Here is a 17,633-nt window from a genome sequence, read left to right as displayed (position 1 = left end):
TCCATCCTTTCAAAGGTAGGTAAAATGAGGACCCAGATTATGGGGGCAATAAGATGACTTTGTATAAATATACAAAAGAATGAAGGCTATTGCTTAACGCACTGTAAGCCGCCCTGAGTCTCTGGAGAAGAGCGGCATATAAATCAAATTAAAAAAAAAACAAACGATGAACGGTTAAGGGAACTAACAAAGAGCAGCCTTAGGAGTGACATGATAGCTGTCATGAAGTCTGTCACAGAAAAGAGAGGGTTGACTTACTCTCCCAAACACCTGAGAGTAGGGTAAGAAGCAGTGGGTGGAATCTCGTGAAAGAAAAATCCAGCCTGGAACTAAGGAGACAATTCCTAACAGTGAGAACAATCATTGAAACCTCACTGGAGACTTTCAAGAAAAGATTGGATAACTATTTGTTTGGGATAGTATAAGGTTTCCTGCCTTAGGCAAGTGTTGGATTAGAAAACTTCAAAAATTCTTTCCACCCGGATGATTCTATTCCACTCTATTCTGTTCTTATTCTAATAATTTTAATTCTAATAATTCTAATTCTAATAATTTCTATTTCTATTCTATTCTAAAAGCCAAAAAGAGTTTTTATAGATTATATGTTTTGGAGAGCAAGTCATTTAGTGATTGACATTTTCAAAAGTGTATGTGATTGACAGTGAATTTTGAATGTGAATATTAAATCTGCAGCATACTTCCAAAAATTTAAAAAAATCTATTTTTTATCTCATTCACCTGTCCCTCTCTTCCTCCCACCTTTCTACCTTACTGTTCTAGGACCTGAGTAGCCCCAATCAGTATGATACTGGAGTTGCACTAACGGGTTTGTCCTGCTTTGTGACTCCCGATCTTGCTAGAGATTTGGCAAACGACATCATGACTCTGGTGAGTAGCTGGAGAGTGGCCGTCCACACTACCTGCATTGTTCACCCTGAGCAAACCTCTTTGTTCCAAGTGAGGAAGAAATGTTTTCAAAGCAAATGAATATCAAGAGCAACAGTGGAGACATACTTTGTGGCCCAGTCACATGCAGTGAAATGTTGCAGAAAACAATGGTTACAGTCACAAATCTTTATTGACTTGTTTTTAAAATGCCCTAAATTGAATTTGATTCCTAGTGACTATAAAGCATGTATGTAGAGCTTTTTGGTAACTGTACAGACATTATTGCTATTCTTTGGGGATTTTTTTAAGTCTTTCCAGTATAGACTCTAGCCCTAGGATTTTCTGTTTTTCTCCTGTCCAAGTATTAACCAAGTCCAAACTTGTCCAAGTACTAACCAAGTCCAAACCTATTGAGTATTTTGAGATTGATTGAGATGAGCTGGGTAAGAAAGTAGATTTCTGGTGCTTAATTCTCCCATTCTTTGATATCTAAATTTTAAACCTGTAGAGCAGAGGTTCTTAAACTTTATGCCATTACATCTCCCTTTAGTATAATCTTTATGTACACACCTCCTCTAAAAATCCAAATATCAAAATGAACACAAATTAACAATGAAAATAGTACAATGGAACTTTTGTTTTTAATAAAGACATAAAAAATAAAAAAGGTCCTTCACACTCCTCTTGGGTTCTGTCTACATTTCCCTAAGAGAGGAATGCCCCACAATTTGGAAAACCCTGATGTAAATAAATACAATGAAGTCAAGGAATGGGAAATTTTCAAGATATCATAGGATTAATTCAATTATTAATGGGATTCCAGTCTAGTTTCCCATGACACAAATTGATCTCCCCCCCAAGGCAATCAAACTTTATTCAAATGTTATTTGAAGAATAATAAACATCCATTAATTAAGCATAGTTTTATTTAAATGCCCTTTGTGGTTACAAACAGGAATTCCTAACATTACCTTTTTTGTTCGAATGTATTTCATAGCAGAAATATTACATTTGGATTGTTTAAAATTATCAGTGTATTTATATATACTTAGGGTAACAAAATGGACGCGGTGGCTCAGTGACTAAGATGCTGAGCTTGTCGATCGAAAGGTCGGCAGTTCAGCGGTTCGAATCCCTAGTGCCGCGTAACAGGGTAAGCTCCCATTACTTGTCCCAGCTTCTGCCAACCTAGCAGTTCGAAAGCACGTAAAAAATGCAAGTAGAAAAATAGGGACCACCTTTGGTGGGATGGTAACAGCGTTCCGTGCGCCTTTGGCGTTCAGTCATGCCGGCCACATGACCACGGAGATGTCTTTGGACAGCGCTGGCTCTTCAGCTTTGAAACGGAGATGAGCACGGTCCCCTAGTGTCGAGAATGACAGCACATATGTGCAAGGGGAACCTTTACCTTTTTTGGGTAACCAATTGTTAATCCCAAAGCCAGAGCAAACTATCTGTTGTCACTAGTTCTTTTGACAGGTGGCATTGTGTTCTTTCCCTTTCATTCTGCCCCCCCAAAGCAACTTTCAGAAGGCCTGTTTGCTAAAACCTATGATCAGACAGACCTCCTGCTTGTGCATTGTACATGTACAGTATATTGAGTTAGATTCTGAGGCTTAATATGCTGCAAACCTAATTAGGAAGCTTTTCCTCCCAGGCAGTGAGACCTCAAATATTATTAAAAGCTATGAAAATCCACAGATTTTAGGTGTAATAAACTTCTCATTGTAGGCTATCTAACTGATAACAAGTAAGAATATGTTACCCCTTGATAAGAGCATGACAAATTTCATGGCTTGAAATCACATTGAAATGGATGTCTTCTTCCTTCTTGCCACAGGAAAGAAATCTTCTGAATTTTTAGTGCCAGGAGTGATTAAATGGAGTCTTGATTTAATTGCTGTGAAAATATGTGTCAAAAGCTTTTTCTCTCTGCAGATGTCTCACACAAAGCCTTACATCAGGAAGAAGGCAGTGTTAATCATGTATAAAGTGTTTTTGAAATATCCCGAATCCCTTCGGCCTGCGTTCCCCCGCCTTAAGGAGAAACTGGAAGACCCAGATCCTGGTTAGTGATCCAGAAGATTCTAAGCGGTTTGGGACTCTTGACCTGGGAAGAAGGTGTACATTTAAATAAATCTGGATAAGGTCTTTTGCAGTAATTGAGATGTTACTTGTATACCAGATTCTTTATTTTTGTATATAACATTCTAGGACCAAAATAAACAGCTTTGCACACCATTTATTTACGCATATGTACAGGGTGATTGTGAAGTGCAAAAGAAAATGTAGGACAGATTAACTCGTCAAGCTCAAAGCTTCCCAAAAATTGTTTATTAGGATCATTGCTGGAGCTAAATTAAATATGCCGATTAGCACAGCTGTTACATACCACAGCAGCTTTGTACCTTACTGTATATCCCCATTTCCCTTATTTGAACCTCTGTGAAAGACAAAATAGACCTTGACAGGTAGAAAGTTTTGATGTGGAGATATGGGTTAAGTGTTTTTTTTTTAAATGTAGAACGTGAGAAGACAATGCCTTTTCTCTCAGTTCAGAATTTGCTGCTCCTTTAAAACAGTCTATTATTGCAGTGGTGTTGGGGGGGGAATGTTCTACTTTCTACACCGAGGATCCCCCAATGTTCTACTTTTCTGCCTTCTAACTTAATACTATCCACCCCATGTTTTTTTTAGGCAGAAAGTCAGTGTTACCATCTGCCTGGTTATCTTGTTCCCTGTTTTGCACTCTGTCTTTACAGTGTGGGGGCTAGTTCACTTTTTCCCCAATTTAGTGCTCTCAAGCTTTAGGGCATGCTGGCTGTTATAGTTCAGTGTATCTGGAAGACCAAGCTTATAGAGGGGTTGGATCTGAATGCAGGACTTTGGCATGGATCCACTTGGTAGCCATGAAGCTTTTATTGACTGAGAAAAAGCTACTCATCCTTCACGTTTATATTAGGGTAAAGAACTTAAATACTTTGCCAGTTTAAACAGTAGCATAGTGGGAATGAGGAGTTGGCTTTCAAGTTTCAACTATATCTTGTGAGCATGCCTGTATTTCAAATACTGTACAGCTAGAAATCTCCTTTCATATGTCATTGGAATATTCTTGTGGGGCAAGAATCCGATGGGCTTTTCTATCTCCAAATTCCTCTAAGTTGTTTTACATGGATTAACTTGCACATTAATCAAGGAAAAAAGCGTTGCTCTAGTTGCTGTTTATGAGCCCCACAGCCCCTCTTACTAAGATATTCCACCCTCTGTTTTTTTTCTCCAGGTGTCCAATCAGCTGCTGTGAATGTTATATGTGAGCTAGCCAGACGCAATCCAAAGAATTATCTCTCTCTTGCTCCACTCTTTTTTAAGCTGATGACGTCATCCACCAACAACTGGGTCCTCATTAAAATTATAAAATTGGCAAGTATTAGCAGGTCCTGGCAGCTGGTGTGTCTTATCAGTATATGTGGTGTGAAAAACACAACCCTGTCACTTCAGAGGTGTAGCAGCTGACACAAACTGATGTGGAGAAAAGCAGCAGACTGTAAAACTGACTTCGGAGGGGAATTGTTGATTTTCAAGCATGAACTAGTAGAAATCTGCCAGGTGGATAGAAAACTAACAAGAATGAGCAAAAAAGATTCTGCTTGCTAGCAATTCCATTAATGGCTGTTTTTAACTTCTCATCCTTATTTCCAAAAGCAGTCATAGTTACAAAAAACAAAATTATGAATTAAACAGGATTGAGTGTGCATAGTCAGTAATACATGGCCTTGAGTCTGTTGATCATATACAGGTAGTCTTTGATTTATGACCATAATGGAGTTTACCCGTCATTGTAACTGTTGATGATCACAGAACAGGTTGGTCATGATAGCACTGTTCCCATATTTGAGGGGCTCCTACAAAGAAGAGGGGGTCAAATTATTTTCCCAAGCACCAAAAGACAAGACAAGACAAGAAACAATGGTTGGAAACTAACCAAGGAGAGAAGCAACCTAGAACTAAGGAAAAATTTCCTAATGGTGAGAGCAATCAACCAATGGAACAATTTGCCTCCAGAAGTTGTGGGTGCTCCATCACTGGAGGCTTTCAAAAAGAGACTGGACAACCATTTGTCTGAAATATTATAGGTCTCCTACTCGAGCAGGAAGTTGGATTAGAAGACCTCCAAGGTCCCTTCCAGCTCTATTGGTCTGTGTTCTATATTCTATTTATATGTGTCCCGTGGGAGAATGAAGCAGATAATTTTTAAACGATAGATGTTGACCTTCATGCTGCCAGTGTGAATGTTCTGGAATCATATCTTTGGCCATTGTAGAATAGCAAAAATAAAGGTGTCTGCAACGCTATATTCTCTGCAGTGTGTGTATGTGTTTGGAAGAATAGGATTAAGAAGTCGGGGGTATCTAATTTCTAAGAACAGCTGAAAGAGGTGCAGATGATTAAGGCAAAAATACCCCTCCCTTTTTTTTTTTATTTAGAAAAAATTGTCTTTAACTTTAGAAAGCTGTAGTATAGATAATATTTTTCTCTTTTGATCTCTATATAGTACAGTGTAACAGAACATTAAATTCAAGTCTAAAATTTTCATAAAATTTGCTGCATAATTTATAGCAATGGTTTTGAAAGGGTGCTAGGCATTTGGGGGGAAGAATAAAACAATTATTTGTTTATTAATCATTAATAACCAGCTGGAACTTCTGTGTTTGAACATAAGTATCTCTGATTATCAGTTGCTACTAAGCCATTGTTGGATGGGTTTTTGCTTATCCATCCTTGTCATGGGCTTCTCTGAGGTATTTTTCTGACAATAATGAGAAGATAATGGATTGACTGGCCTTTCTTATAATCTAGCAGAATTCTGAAATCCTCCTTTGTTTTCTGCAACCACTATTTAAGGTCAACAACTGGTTTTTAAATCCAAACAATTTTTTTAGTCTGCTAAGTATCTCACTGGTCTCCACAGAGTAGAGGTATGCTGATCAGATCAAACCCAGCCTTCCCTTTCTATACTATGCAACCAGTGGAAAGTCAACAGGCAAGAGATGATTGTAATATAACTCTTCTCTTTCTGAGCAAATGCAAAGAGGAATCCTGCCACTGATGGTGGAAATAATGTAATTATTGTGACTGAATCCTTGTTGGTTGGTTTTCGTCATTGTCTGAAAGACCCATATTGATGTTATTCCCACGCAATACTAAACAGTAGTTGTACTCAACAATTCAAAGGCTTGCCTAACACATTGAGCCACAACCAAACAAATTATTTTATGACTAAGATTAGCCTTAAGCACTGTGCCAATTCATTTGTTGATAGTTTGAATTTGCCTAATAGTGTAGTTTTCTGAAGCAGTTCAGGTCTGTTGCTGTATGTCTAATAATGTTTACAGAATTAGCAAATATACAGAGACAACAACTAAATAATTTCCTTTCCTTTTTAGTTTGGTGCTCTCACTCCTTTGGAACCCAGGCTAGGAAAAAAATTGATAGAACCCCTGACCAATCTAATACATAGGTAAGTCAGCTAATTCTTCTAGATTTGTTTAACTTGGTGGCTGGGGGAGATGGCTCTAATCAGCCATCTGTATATTTTAATGTCGGTATTAAATAATTCAGTGAAACTGTTTGTGCTCCTGGGTAAGGTTAGTCATTGGTATCCTGGGTGTTGACATTAGTTTGACTGTCTTTTTTATTTGTCACCATTGTGCAATTTTTAAATATGATTCCGAAGACAGCACCAAAAAGAATATTGTTTTATCCCTTTGAAGGTAGTACAGGTAGTCTTCCATTTATGACTGTAATTGAGCCCGGAATTAACGTTGTAAGTTATGGCTGTTGTTAAGTGTGACTATAATTTTACATCCTTATTTGCGACAGTCATTAAGTGAACTGGTTTTCCGCAATGGGTGTTTTTTGTTGGAAACCAGAAGTAAATGCTGGAAATCCGCAAAGAAGTGCTAAAGATTGTGGTCATGTGACTGGGATTCTGCAAATGACCGTAACTGGGAGCTGGTGCCAAATGCCCCAAATGTGATCATATAAACTGCAAGGAACTACCTGTAGACTAGAGGGAAGAAAGAAGTGTCCATTTAATCCTGTTTTCTTTCACAAAGTCACTTTTCTAAAGTAAATAGAACCAGTCCCTGGTGCCCAAAAGGTTGGAGGCCGCAGTCTTAATAGATGTGACTCAAAGCATGCAAACTCTGTCAGATCTTACAAGTGGACAGACATAATAGGAGAAAGACAAACCCTCAAATCAGCTTTATACAGGTAGTCCTGGATTTTCAACAGTTCATTTAGTGACCGTTCAAATTTTACAACGGCACTGAAAAAAGTGACTTACGACCATTTTTCACACTTTCAACCTTTGCAGCATCCCCATGATCATGTAATCAAAATTCAGGTGCTTGGCAACTGGTTTATACTTAAATGACCATTGCTGTATCCTAAGACATATAATCAACCTTTGCAATCATTTGACAAGCAAAATCAACTGGAAAGCCAGCTTCACTTAACAACCATGTTACTAACTTATCAACTGCAGTGATTCATTTAACAATGGTGGCAAGAAAAGTCATAAAATGGGTCAAAACTCACTTAAATGTCTCAACAACAGAAATTTTGGCCTCAATTTTGGTCATAAGTCGAGGACTACCAGTACCCTGAATTGCACCTGAAAGTCTATTGCAACTTTCCAGTGCAATGATGAACCTTCACTTGTGATGGAGGTTAATATCATGGCATGCCCTTGACTGCTGGTGGAGCCACATTTTGAACCAGCTGAAGCTTCTCAGTGGCTTTCAAGGGCAGCTCACGTAGACTTTACAATAATCTAGACAATAGATGACTAAACCGTGGGTGACTATGAATAAGGCTCTCTGTTGCAATAATGAGTATATTTGAGTGCATGGAGTGGATTTGTTCAAATTTGTTGATTGGGGTTTTAAGAATCTAATTACAAATGAAAAATGTAGCCTAGCTTTTGTTTTTTTAAAATTCATATTTCTTTTGAAACCAGGTTATTAAAAAGTGCAAAAATCAAAGGTCTTTTTTCTTTCAATGTTTTTGCACACCTTAATTCTTTAAAATATAGAAAACATATGGTCACCTTTCTGATGAAACTTCTTCTGGGGCTAACTGTGTCTCATAATGCAGTAATTTGTCTGTCTTTTTTCCTCAGCACTTCAGCCATGTCACTCCTCTATGAGTGTGTGAATACAGTGATAGCAGGTAAGGAAGTGTCATTGAGGGATATTACATTTTCTAAATAGTACAAAAGAAAAGCAGATACTTTTGGGATATATCGGTCTGAGAGTTAGTTTTTTTTTCCAGGAAAAGTTGACTGGAAATTAAATATGTGTATCCTTAACTTTTTCACAGTGTTAATCTCTCTTTCCTCGGGAATGCCCAACCACAGTGCAAGCATCCAGGTAACAGGCTTTCACTTTTTGGTGTCTGTTTCTTATTTTGTGTTGGCTTCGAATGTTGTGGTGTCTTGATTATACACCTAGAGTGGATATACAGTATATTCTAGAGAGGACATGTTACAATCTGTGCAGGTGGCTAGATGGTTCTTGTTTTATATGTGGGTATCCCCAGAACACACCAAAGCATTCAGGAGCAGATGGGCCAGCTTAGCAATGTAATTCCAGCAATATGTGGAACATATTAAGCTTTGGTTTTTATTTGTATGAAACCCTCAGTCCCATTTGATTGGGAGGGATGGATGGACGGACGGACATACAGACAGATATTTTAAAAAATAACCTCCCTTGCATTAGATCAGTTCAGATCATTGACAGGAAATATATTTCTTTTCTGTGCTGCTTTAGAGGTAGGACATGCATTAGAAGGAAAATGAGACTGACTGAGACTAAGGGGTGGAAAGAATGCTGAGAGTGTTAGAATGAAAGGCTGTTCCATCCACTTTTATTATTGCTTATTTTTATTACTTTAGATTTTTTTTTATCCTGCTTTTTTATTTTTATAAACAGCTCAAGGCAATGAGCATATCTAATACTCCTTTCTCCTCCTATTTTCCCCACAACAACAACAACTGTGTGACATGTGTTGTGTTGGGCTGAGAGAGAGGGACTGGCCCAAAGTCACCCAGTTGGCTTTCATGCTTAAGGTGCACTAAAACTCACAGTCTCCTGGTTTATAGCCTGGGGCCTTAATCATTAGACCAAACTGATTCCTATTATTATGGTCATATCAACTTCTTTCTGTAGCCCTATCATGCAGCTCCCCCAGGAAATGGAGCCCTCAGTAAGAACTGGACTGCCCACCCATGTTGAGATTAGAGCAGGTCTTCTCTTCCCCCTGTGCCCTTATTCCACCAGGAATGGTCTTCCACTATTAGTAAGAACTACTGATATTTACTAAAGAATAAACAACCTTAAGGTGTAGAGGAAGGAAAATCCTTGGCTTTGCAGAAGAGGTTAATGATATATGCTGTTTCTCCAGCTCTGTGTGCAGAAGCTGAGGATACTGATAGAAGACTCAGACCAAAACTGTAAGTATGAGAAATACTGCCATCTTGGAAGGTAGTAGTAATTAAGGCCAAGGAACTAGGCGCTGTATTCTAAAACTGAAATAGCTAAAATGGGGGGGGGGGAAGCACATTCATTTTGCTTCTGGTGATGCTCAGTCCCTCCCAGCCACTTGTGAGTTTAGAGAAAGCATTTGGTAAAGTGAATAAGCTTAAATTATGGAAAATTTTGCTGAATGAAATAAGTACAGTATATAATTATAGTAAAACATATATAATGGGTGGTTAGTAAATGGTTCAACATTGAGCAGGGAGTAAATTACAGATGTGTAATGTTTCTTTGGTGGTTCAGCTTATTGAATGTTTACTGATGTTAATGATGTATTAGTTTGGGATATATCTATATATCTATATCTATATATCTATATACCTGTATACACCAGTATGCAGATGATATGTGTTTGTCTGTCAGAGAACTTAAGTGAAATTCAGAGAATGTTAAATTGCTGGTATAATACAACCAGGGGCATGGATCTAAAAAATAATGCATCAGAAGTCAAATTGTTAGGTTTGACAGGGAACATGAAGTTATTGCTGCACATAAACGTAGAGCGCATGAATAGCAGAAAGTTTGCCACAGATGGGGAAATGGATGGGGAATTTTGAAATGTACATATGCTTTAGGAAAATGTGGATAATATGCGACAAAGAATTTTATCAAAAGATGCCAAACTAGCCTAAGGCTGTGCTTTTGTCCATCTCTTTTAAATGGAAGTGAAAGTTGGGTGTTTTATCCCCAAAAGAAGTAAGATGATAGGTATGTAGTTATATATAAGAAAGGAGAAGAAAAAGAACATTTTATCAAAGAAAGAAAGGAAGGGGAAATTTTGATTTAAGAATGACACATGTGCCGTTCTTTTGGCACTCAGAGAGATTATAAAACAGCTAGTATGTTAACCTTCCCCAAGCCGGTGCTTTTCAACTGTGTTACCTTTAGCAGACAAAGATGGTTGGGAATTCAAAGAATTTTGTGCTCTAGAGGATTTCAGATTTGAGAAAACTGCAGAATGGGATCTTTCTTTTTCTTTGTTGTTACCATTAATACGTGCAAAATGGTTCTCTTTTAATACCATTGGTGAACTTGGCAAGATGATGATGATGATGATGATGATGATGATGATGATGATGATGATGATGATGATGATGATAAATCAGTTGCATGTGCCTCCTTATTCCTGGCATCGCCAAGTAGTATTAGCCAGCACTCCTGTCTGAAACAGTGGAGAGCCTCAGCAAATCTAAATAGAAAATACAGAACTAGTCAGCACAATAAGACCAATGTAAGAGAAATACTTATGTTCCTCCTATTTGTGATCTAGTAAATGCATTAGATCCAACACACACGGACAAAGTTAACCCTCTATATCAGAACAAAACTTCAAACTACTGGAATTTGATCCTTTGATCACCATGTGTGTACGTTGTTCTTGCAGAAATGGAGAGGGCCCTTACAAGGAGTTTTTTTAAATCGTGTTTTCTTTTGTGTGTGTATGTGTTCTTTCTTTACCTCAGTGAAGTATTTGGGATTGCTGGCAATGTCCAAAATCTTGAAAACACACCCTAAATCGGTACAGTCTCATAAGGATCTCATTCTCCAGTGCTTGGACGATAAGGATGAGTCCATCCGCCTCCGAGCCTTGGATCTTCTGTATGGAATGGTAGGTTTTGTTCTTACTGAGCATCCTGACTAATTTGTTTCCCTAAATAGCAAACTGTCTTCCTAGATACTAGAGTGGCTAATATGGTCATGAGAATAATGAGAATAATGAAAAAATGATTCTAAGATAACTTATTCATTTACTATTTGTTTAAGCAGTTGTATCCCTAAGCCACTTTCAAGGCAGCAAAGAAACTGGGAGGTCAAAAGTTTCCACAATCTGGTGTTTCCAGTATCTGGTGTCGCTCACTGCTACATCTTGTGGGTTTCCCGCCAAACTGCATCAAATCTTCCCATGTCCTGTATAGAGACCAACATTTGGTAACTGGTGCCTGAGTTTCTGTTTGTTTGGGCCCTTATTACAGGTGTCCAAGAAGAATTTGATGGAAATTGTGAAGAAGCTGATGATCCATGTAGACAAAGCTGAAGGAACAACTTACAGGGATGAGCTGCTAACCAAAATCATTGATATATGTAGCCAGTCTAATTACCAGTACATCACAAACTTTGAATGGTCAGTATTTACCACATACTTAGGTCCTACTTTATAGCCTCAGGAGGATTTCAGAAGGTTATACAATGTTTTCCTCCAAAGTAAAGTTTAAATCTTACATAATACAGATACCGTACTTTTTGGAGTATAAGACACACCTTAGTTTTTGGGGAGGAAAATAAGAAAAAAGCTGATTGGCAGGTGGATGGCCTCCCAGAATACCCCCAATCAGCTGTTCCTAGAGGTGAATTTTAGCAACAGGTTCCTTGGTTGTGAGCTCTGTGCCTTGCTTTTTTTTTTTTTTTTTTTTTTGCCTCTGAAAGTCTCCGAAACAGAGCTTCAGAAAAAAAGCCCCTGAAGCTCTGTTTGGGTTTTGTTTTTTGTTTTTTTCTGAAGCTCTGTTTGGGGGCTTCTTTTCTGAAGCTTCATTTCTGATGGGTTTTTTTCAGCCTCTGAAATCTCCATTTGAGAAGCTGGGTGAGGCTACATTCGGAGTATAAGATGCACCCAGATTTTCACCCTCTTTTTTTTGGGAAAAAGGTGTGTCTTATACTCCGAAAAATATGGTAATTCTCACTTAGTATCTATTTGTTCAGCAGCTGTTCAAAATTATGATGGTGCTGAACCAAGGGACTTACAACCAGGCTTTGAAATTCCAGCCATTGCAGGAAATTCCCATAAAGGAGATGTGGTACGGAGGGCTCTTGAACCAAAGAATAGCTAACAAACTACATATTATATATTCTATTGCTTCTTCCCTTTTATGGATAGTATTTCTTCCCCAAATGTGCCTCCCATCCTTTAATCTTTCAGTCTTACTCAATCTTTTTGCTTTCCTTAATTGCTGCTTCCTCAGAATGTGCACTTTATATTGGATTATTTTGGGTTTCCTCATAATTAGAGCCACAAAGTCTGTTTTTAACAGCTATGATTTTTTAAAAAAGAAATTGGTAAAAAAAAATCTCAATCAACAAAGGCTGCTTGTTTTACACGCAGAGAGAGACAACACACAAAGAAAATTTTATCTATTTCTAATTCAGCATTGTGTGAAATTAGAAATTAGTAATAATGCAGTATATATATATGGCTCTAATAGGATTTTGTGAGGAGATAGGTGTTGGAGCAGCCTTGGCATCACAGGAGGGTTGGAGCAGGCAGCTGTAGCTAACTACTTTTGAGCCATTCTGATACAGGCAGATAAAGGCTAGGCAGAACAAACAAAGAGAGGAACAGAAAAAGCAGAAGCTACCAATGGCCATATAATGATGTGGGGAGGGGCACCTAGACTGGGAACTAGAGTTTGAAAACCAAAAGCAAGCTGAGGAAGAAATTAACAAGCGGTAAGTAAAGTATTTCTGAGTGTAGAAGCTGTAAGGATAATAGAGCTATTAACATTTGAATTGTTGAAAATCACAGTGTACATGAAGCGTGCATGAAATTTGCCAATAGGCCTCCTCTTTATAATAATAGTCTCCCCTTGGTTTCTCTGCTTGCACATTGGTACCCTCTTTTTATCCGCTTCAGGTACATCAGCATCTTAGTGGAGCTGACACGGCTGGAAGGTACAAGGCATGGCCATCTCATTGCCTCCCAGATGTTAGACGTGGCAATCCGAGTGAAGGCCATCCGCAAATTCGCTGTGTCCCAGATGGCCATGCTTCTGGACAATGCTCACTTGCTGGCCAGCAACACGCAGAGGAATGGAATCTGTGAGGTGCTATACGCCGCAGCTTGGATATGTGGAGAATTCTCAGAGTAAGTGCCCAGGAATCTGGTGGTGTGAAAAGGAAGGGTTTTCAAGAAGCCAAGTTCTCTCTTCTTGTCCCTGATGTCTGAAGCATTTCTTGTGACTTCCCTTTTCTTGTCCTGGACAAGGGTGGGAAAAAACTCCCTAAGCTTTCCTCTTCACTGCAGACACCTTGAAGAACCCCAGCAGACCCTCGAAGCCATGCTGCGGCCTAAAGTGACCACTCTTCCAGGCCACATCCAAGCAGTTTATGTCCAAAACATGGTGAAGCTTTATGCCTCAATTCTGCAGCAAAAGGAGCAGGCTGGTGAGAAGGAAGTGGCCCAGGAGGCAACCCAGATGATGATTGACCGTCTGCCTCAGTTTGTGCAGAGCGCCGATCTTGAAGTCCAGGAGAGAGTAAGAAAAATCCGGCTTTTTCTTTTTCTTTTTTCCAAATTGACTTTTCAGCTTTGCATTTTGCTGGGTTTGGAGTGAAAGGAAAGCTTCATTCATTCATTCATTCATTCATTCTTGATCTTTAGGCTTCCTGCATCCTCCAGCTCATGAAGTACATCCAGAAGCTTCAGATCAAAGAGGTTCCTGTGGCTGAAGAAGTGACTGCCTTATTTGCCGGGGAGCTTAACCCCGTTGCACCTAAAGCTCAGAAGAAAGTTCCAGTCCCAGAAGGGTGAGATGCTCTGCTTTTTCCCGTAGGATGATAATATTAAGTGTCCAGCTCTGTAGCCTAAGTAGCCTTGGCCCATCTCATAAGCCATAGAGCTTAGAAGAACCAGGAGATGATATTTATGATTATGCGGGGTGGGGTGCTTGGCAACCTTTGTTTTAAGAACAGGATGAAGATTAAAAGATTGGCTGCCATCTTCTCACATAACCTGAAATAGATTCATTCCTTTCATAGTTTGGATCTCGATGCTTGGATCAATGAGCCACCTTCAGACAGCGATTCTGAAGATGAAAAACCAAGGACCATATTCCACGACGAAGAGCAAAGGCATTCAAAGCAACGGCAGCCTGAAATGGATGAGGAGGAGCTGGCCAGGGTAAGCTGGGTGAATGGATAGGGCCAGTTCCAGTGTGCATAAAGTGGCAGGAGGAAGGCTTCAAAGTTCATTGCATTTTTTTAAAAAAATAATTTGTCCTGAAGGACCCCCAGGAACTTTGTATGTGTGGTTTCACGATTTAACAAAATTTTAGTCATTTTAACTTTTTTTTTTTATGGGAAAATGTACTAAAACAGGACTGGTCCTTTGATTGAAATACTGAAGCTGTCTGACTGATTGTAACTTATTCAATCCTTACCTGCTCTTTAACAATGCAAGTGACTTTTCTACATTGATCCGGGATTCTTAGTTTTTATTCAAGTGGGAGAAGAAACATCTTTGAATTTCCTTTTATAAATGAAACCCAAATGACAGCAATCCTAGTTCTGAATATTTTTGTTTGTTTGCTTTTTTTGTGTTTTAAAGCGCCGAGAAGTTAGGAAACAGGAGCAGGCAAACAATCCATTCTACATTAAAAGTTCTCCATCTCCACAAAAGGTAAACAAGGCTTATCTGGGGGAATAAAAATAGTGATACTTATCTAACAATTGGGTTTTTTAATGTAAGTTTTCTGCATGCATCTGTCAGGCATTCATACTAAATTCCTCTTCTTTTTGCTTTCTCCAGAGGTACCAGGATAGCCCTGGTGTTGAGCACATACCTGTGGTTCAGATCGATCTCTCTGTTCCTTTAAAAGTTCCTGGTAAGAGAATTTTATGGCGGATTTCAGCATCATTTGCTTAGCATCTCGTCTATATTCCTTGGTCAGATTCGAAGGCCGTTGTTTATGGAATTGTCATTTAGAGATAGGGAGATGTTAGGAGGCTTGGAGAAACCCCAAAGTTTTCAGAAGTTCAAAAAAATCTGGTACAGGAATCTGAAAATCAGGTCATGAGCATAGTTAATAAAGAAGGCATTCTGGCTGCTTAGAGAAGGACAGAAGATTGGGCAGAGTTCCCTCTGTTTCTCCGGGAAAGCCAATTCCCAGCATTCATGCCCTTTCCAGGACTATTTACAGTATGTTTCTTGACACAGAAGCACATGTATATATGTGATACATACACCCTAAATCTATGACTTTGATTTAGGACCTAAACTAGGATAGCATAAACAAATTTTAACCATTTTACAGAATGCACGAATACTGCATGCATTTCTGAAAGAAACACTTTCCCAAGTGAGGGGGCAACTACACAAAATGCCACCAAGCTGGCTGGGCAAAATAAATGTGGGCATAGTCATGCCTGGCATAATATTTCTGTTTTTAAAATCTAGCCACATAGGGTGTGTTGTAGTAATCCAACTGTTCAATGTTCAAGGCATGAATGGCTGTTGTCAGGGAAATTCATGCAATTTCTGAACCTGGTCTATATTGGGTTCTTATTAATAGTAAAAAAAATTAAAATGCACTTCAAAGTCCTGTAGAATATAATACAATAAACTGAAATCCTTAAAAATGGAGTGCAACATAGAGACAGACAATAACATTCAAAACAGCAGTTCTTTTTAAGGACTGCAACATTTAACTGGTTAATTCAATCAGTCAGTTTATGATCTTAGTATCCTGCTTTTCAGTCAAAAACTTCCTAACCAACTTTTAAAAAGTCAGTACAGATAGTCCTCAACTTAATGTCCATTCAAAGTTATGACCAACCAAAAAAGGCGATTTTCAATCTGAATCAGAAATTCCAACAGTCGCCTCCCTCCCTCCCTCACTGGAGCTGGGCTGAATTTATGACTGTTTGCAGCATCTCACAGTCTTGTGACCACATTACAGTGATGAGCCATGGTGGCACAGTGTTAGAGTGCAGTACTACAGGCTACTTCTGCTGACTGCCAGCTGCCTGCAATTTGGCTGTTCGAATCCCACCAGGCTCAAGGTTGACTCAGCCTCCCATCCTTCCGAGGTGGGTAAAATGAGGACCCAGATTGTTGGGGGCAATAGGCTGACTCTATAAATTGCTTAGAGAGGGCTGTAAAAGCACCGTGAATATAAGTCTAATTGCTATTGCTATTTTGCTGAAACCTGACAGCTTTGGCAAAAGCACACCAATAGCAAATCATGGATTTGCTTAATGACCACAAGGCAAGTTACCATTGTAACTTGAGAATTATTTGTAGTGTGATAGTCCCCATCTAGAACCTTAAAATCTAGAAGACATAATGCACAAGGAAAAAACAGGGGGAAAGAAAAATAGGCAGGTTTGGATACTTCCAGGTTATAATTTATATCATGACTCGGTTTAATGAAATATTTCAAATAACTTTATGAAATGAATGCTGATAGGTGACAGGTGAGAGACCTCAACTTTTTCTTAGTGTTACTTTATTTTACTCAGTGTTTCTCCATCTGCTGGCTGGGGAATTCTGGCAGTTGAAGTCCACACATCTTAAAGCGGCCCAGGTTGAAAAACACTGTCTTATGTAATTATAAAGATAGCAGGTGGAAATGATATGGTTCGATATTTTCTCTTCTCTCAGACAGGATGATCAATGATGCATCTGCGCATCATCTATTAGCAAAGTTTGCAGTTTCTTCAGACTTGTCACTTTTTCGCGGAATTTAAATCGTGTTGTTTTGACAGGACCTTAATCAAAGTGAAAGCTTTCCTTTCTAAGCTGTCTTTTGTTCAGTAGCCAGCCTCCATACAATCCCTTCTAGAGGCTACTTTTCTCTCTTCTGGCCTTATCAGGCTTACCAGCATCTGACCAATACGTGAAGCTGGAAGAAGAGCGACGGCACCAGCAGAAACTGGAGAAAGACAAGAAGAAAAAGAAGCAGAAGAAAGAAAAATGGGGCAAGAACCGTCGCCACAATTCCCTGCACACAGAGAGCGATGAGGATATTGCACCCGCCCAGCACGTGGATATTATCACAGAGGAGATGCCAGAAGTAAGTGCTGCAGGGCGTTGAGCCTTCCTTTGCAGACTTCCATCCGCCAGGTTAGAAACCGGGAGACTGTGAGTTCTAGTCCTGCCTTAGGCATGAAAGCCGGCTGACTGACTTTGGTCCAGTCTTTCCCTCTCAGCCCAACCCACCTAACAGAGTCATTGTTGTGAGCAAAATAGGAGGAAGAAGGAGTATGTATATTCCTCACTTTGAGTTATTTATAAAAATAAAAATAAAAAATAAAAATAATAAAGGCCGATTATAAATAAATAAATGAAGGGCACTCTGGTTCACATTCCTGCTCCATTGTGTGACCCTTAAGCCAATTGCTAGATCTGGGCCTAGCCCTGTAAATGGTGGG

General features: G+C 39.0%; 1 protein-coding gene across 3 annotated transcripts in view; it reads left to right on the top strand.

Annotated features, from left to right (window-relative positions):
• Nucleotides 1-17,633, top strand: part of AP3D1 (adaptor related protein complex 3 subunit delta 1) — a 52,974-nt gene that overhangs the window by 19,142 nt on the left and 16,199 nt on the right. For all 3 annotated transcript variants that reach the window (XM_070943923.1, XM_070943916.1, XM_070943908.1), the window contains exons 5-20: nt 781-888; nt 2,827-2,956; nt 4,169-4,308; nt 6,333-6,406; nt 8,072-8,121; nt 8,272-8,321; nt 9,358-9,406; nt 10,955-11,100; nt 11,465-11,613; nt 13,117-13,347; nt 13,507-13,738; nt 13,864-14,009; nt 14,241-14,382; nt 14,809-14,880; nt 15,010-15,085; nt 17,076-17,275. In XM_070943923.1, coding sequence (XP_070800024.1) covers nt 781-888; nt 2,827-2,956; nt 4,169-4,308; nt 6,333-6,406; nt 8,072-8,121; nt 8,272-8,321; nt 9,358-9,406; nt 10,955-11,100; nt 11,465-11,613; nt 13,117-13,347; nt 13,507-13,738; nt 13,864-14,009; nt 14,241-14,382; nt 14,809-14,880; nt 15,010-15,085; nt 17,076-17,275 — 1,995 coding nt within the window. The remainder of the gene's footprint in view (nt 1-780; nt 889-2,826; nt 2,957-4,168; nt 4,309-6,332; nt 6,407-8,071; nt 8,122-8,271; nt 8,322-9,357; nt 9,407-10,954; nt 11,101-11,464; nt 11,614-13,116; nt 13,348-13,506; nt 13,739-13,863; nt 14,010-14,240; nt 14,383-14,808; nt 14,881-15,009; nt 15,086-17,075; nt 17,276-17,633) is intronic.

Source organism: Pituophis catenifer, unplaced genomic scaffold (genome assembly GCF_029215685.1).
Source record: "Pituophis catenifer annectens isolate HBS135680 unplaced genomic scaffold, rPitCat1.0.hap2 SCAF_1, whole genome shotgun sequence".
Taxonomy (NCBI): Eukaryota; Metazoa; Chordata; class Lepidosauria; order Squamata; family Colubridae; genus Pituophis; species Pituophis catenifer.
This window is presented reverse-complemented; position numbering and strand designations above follow the sequence as displayed.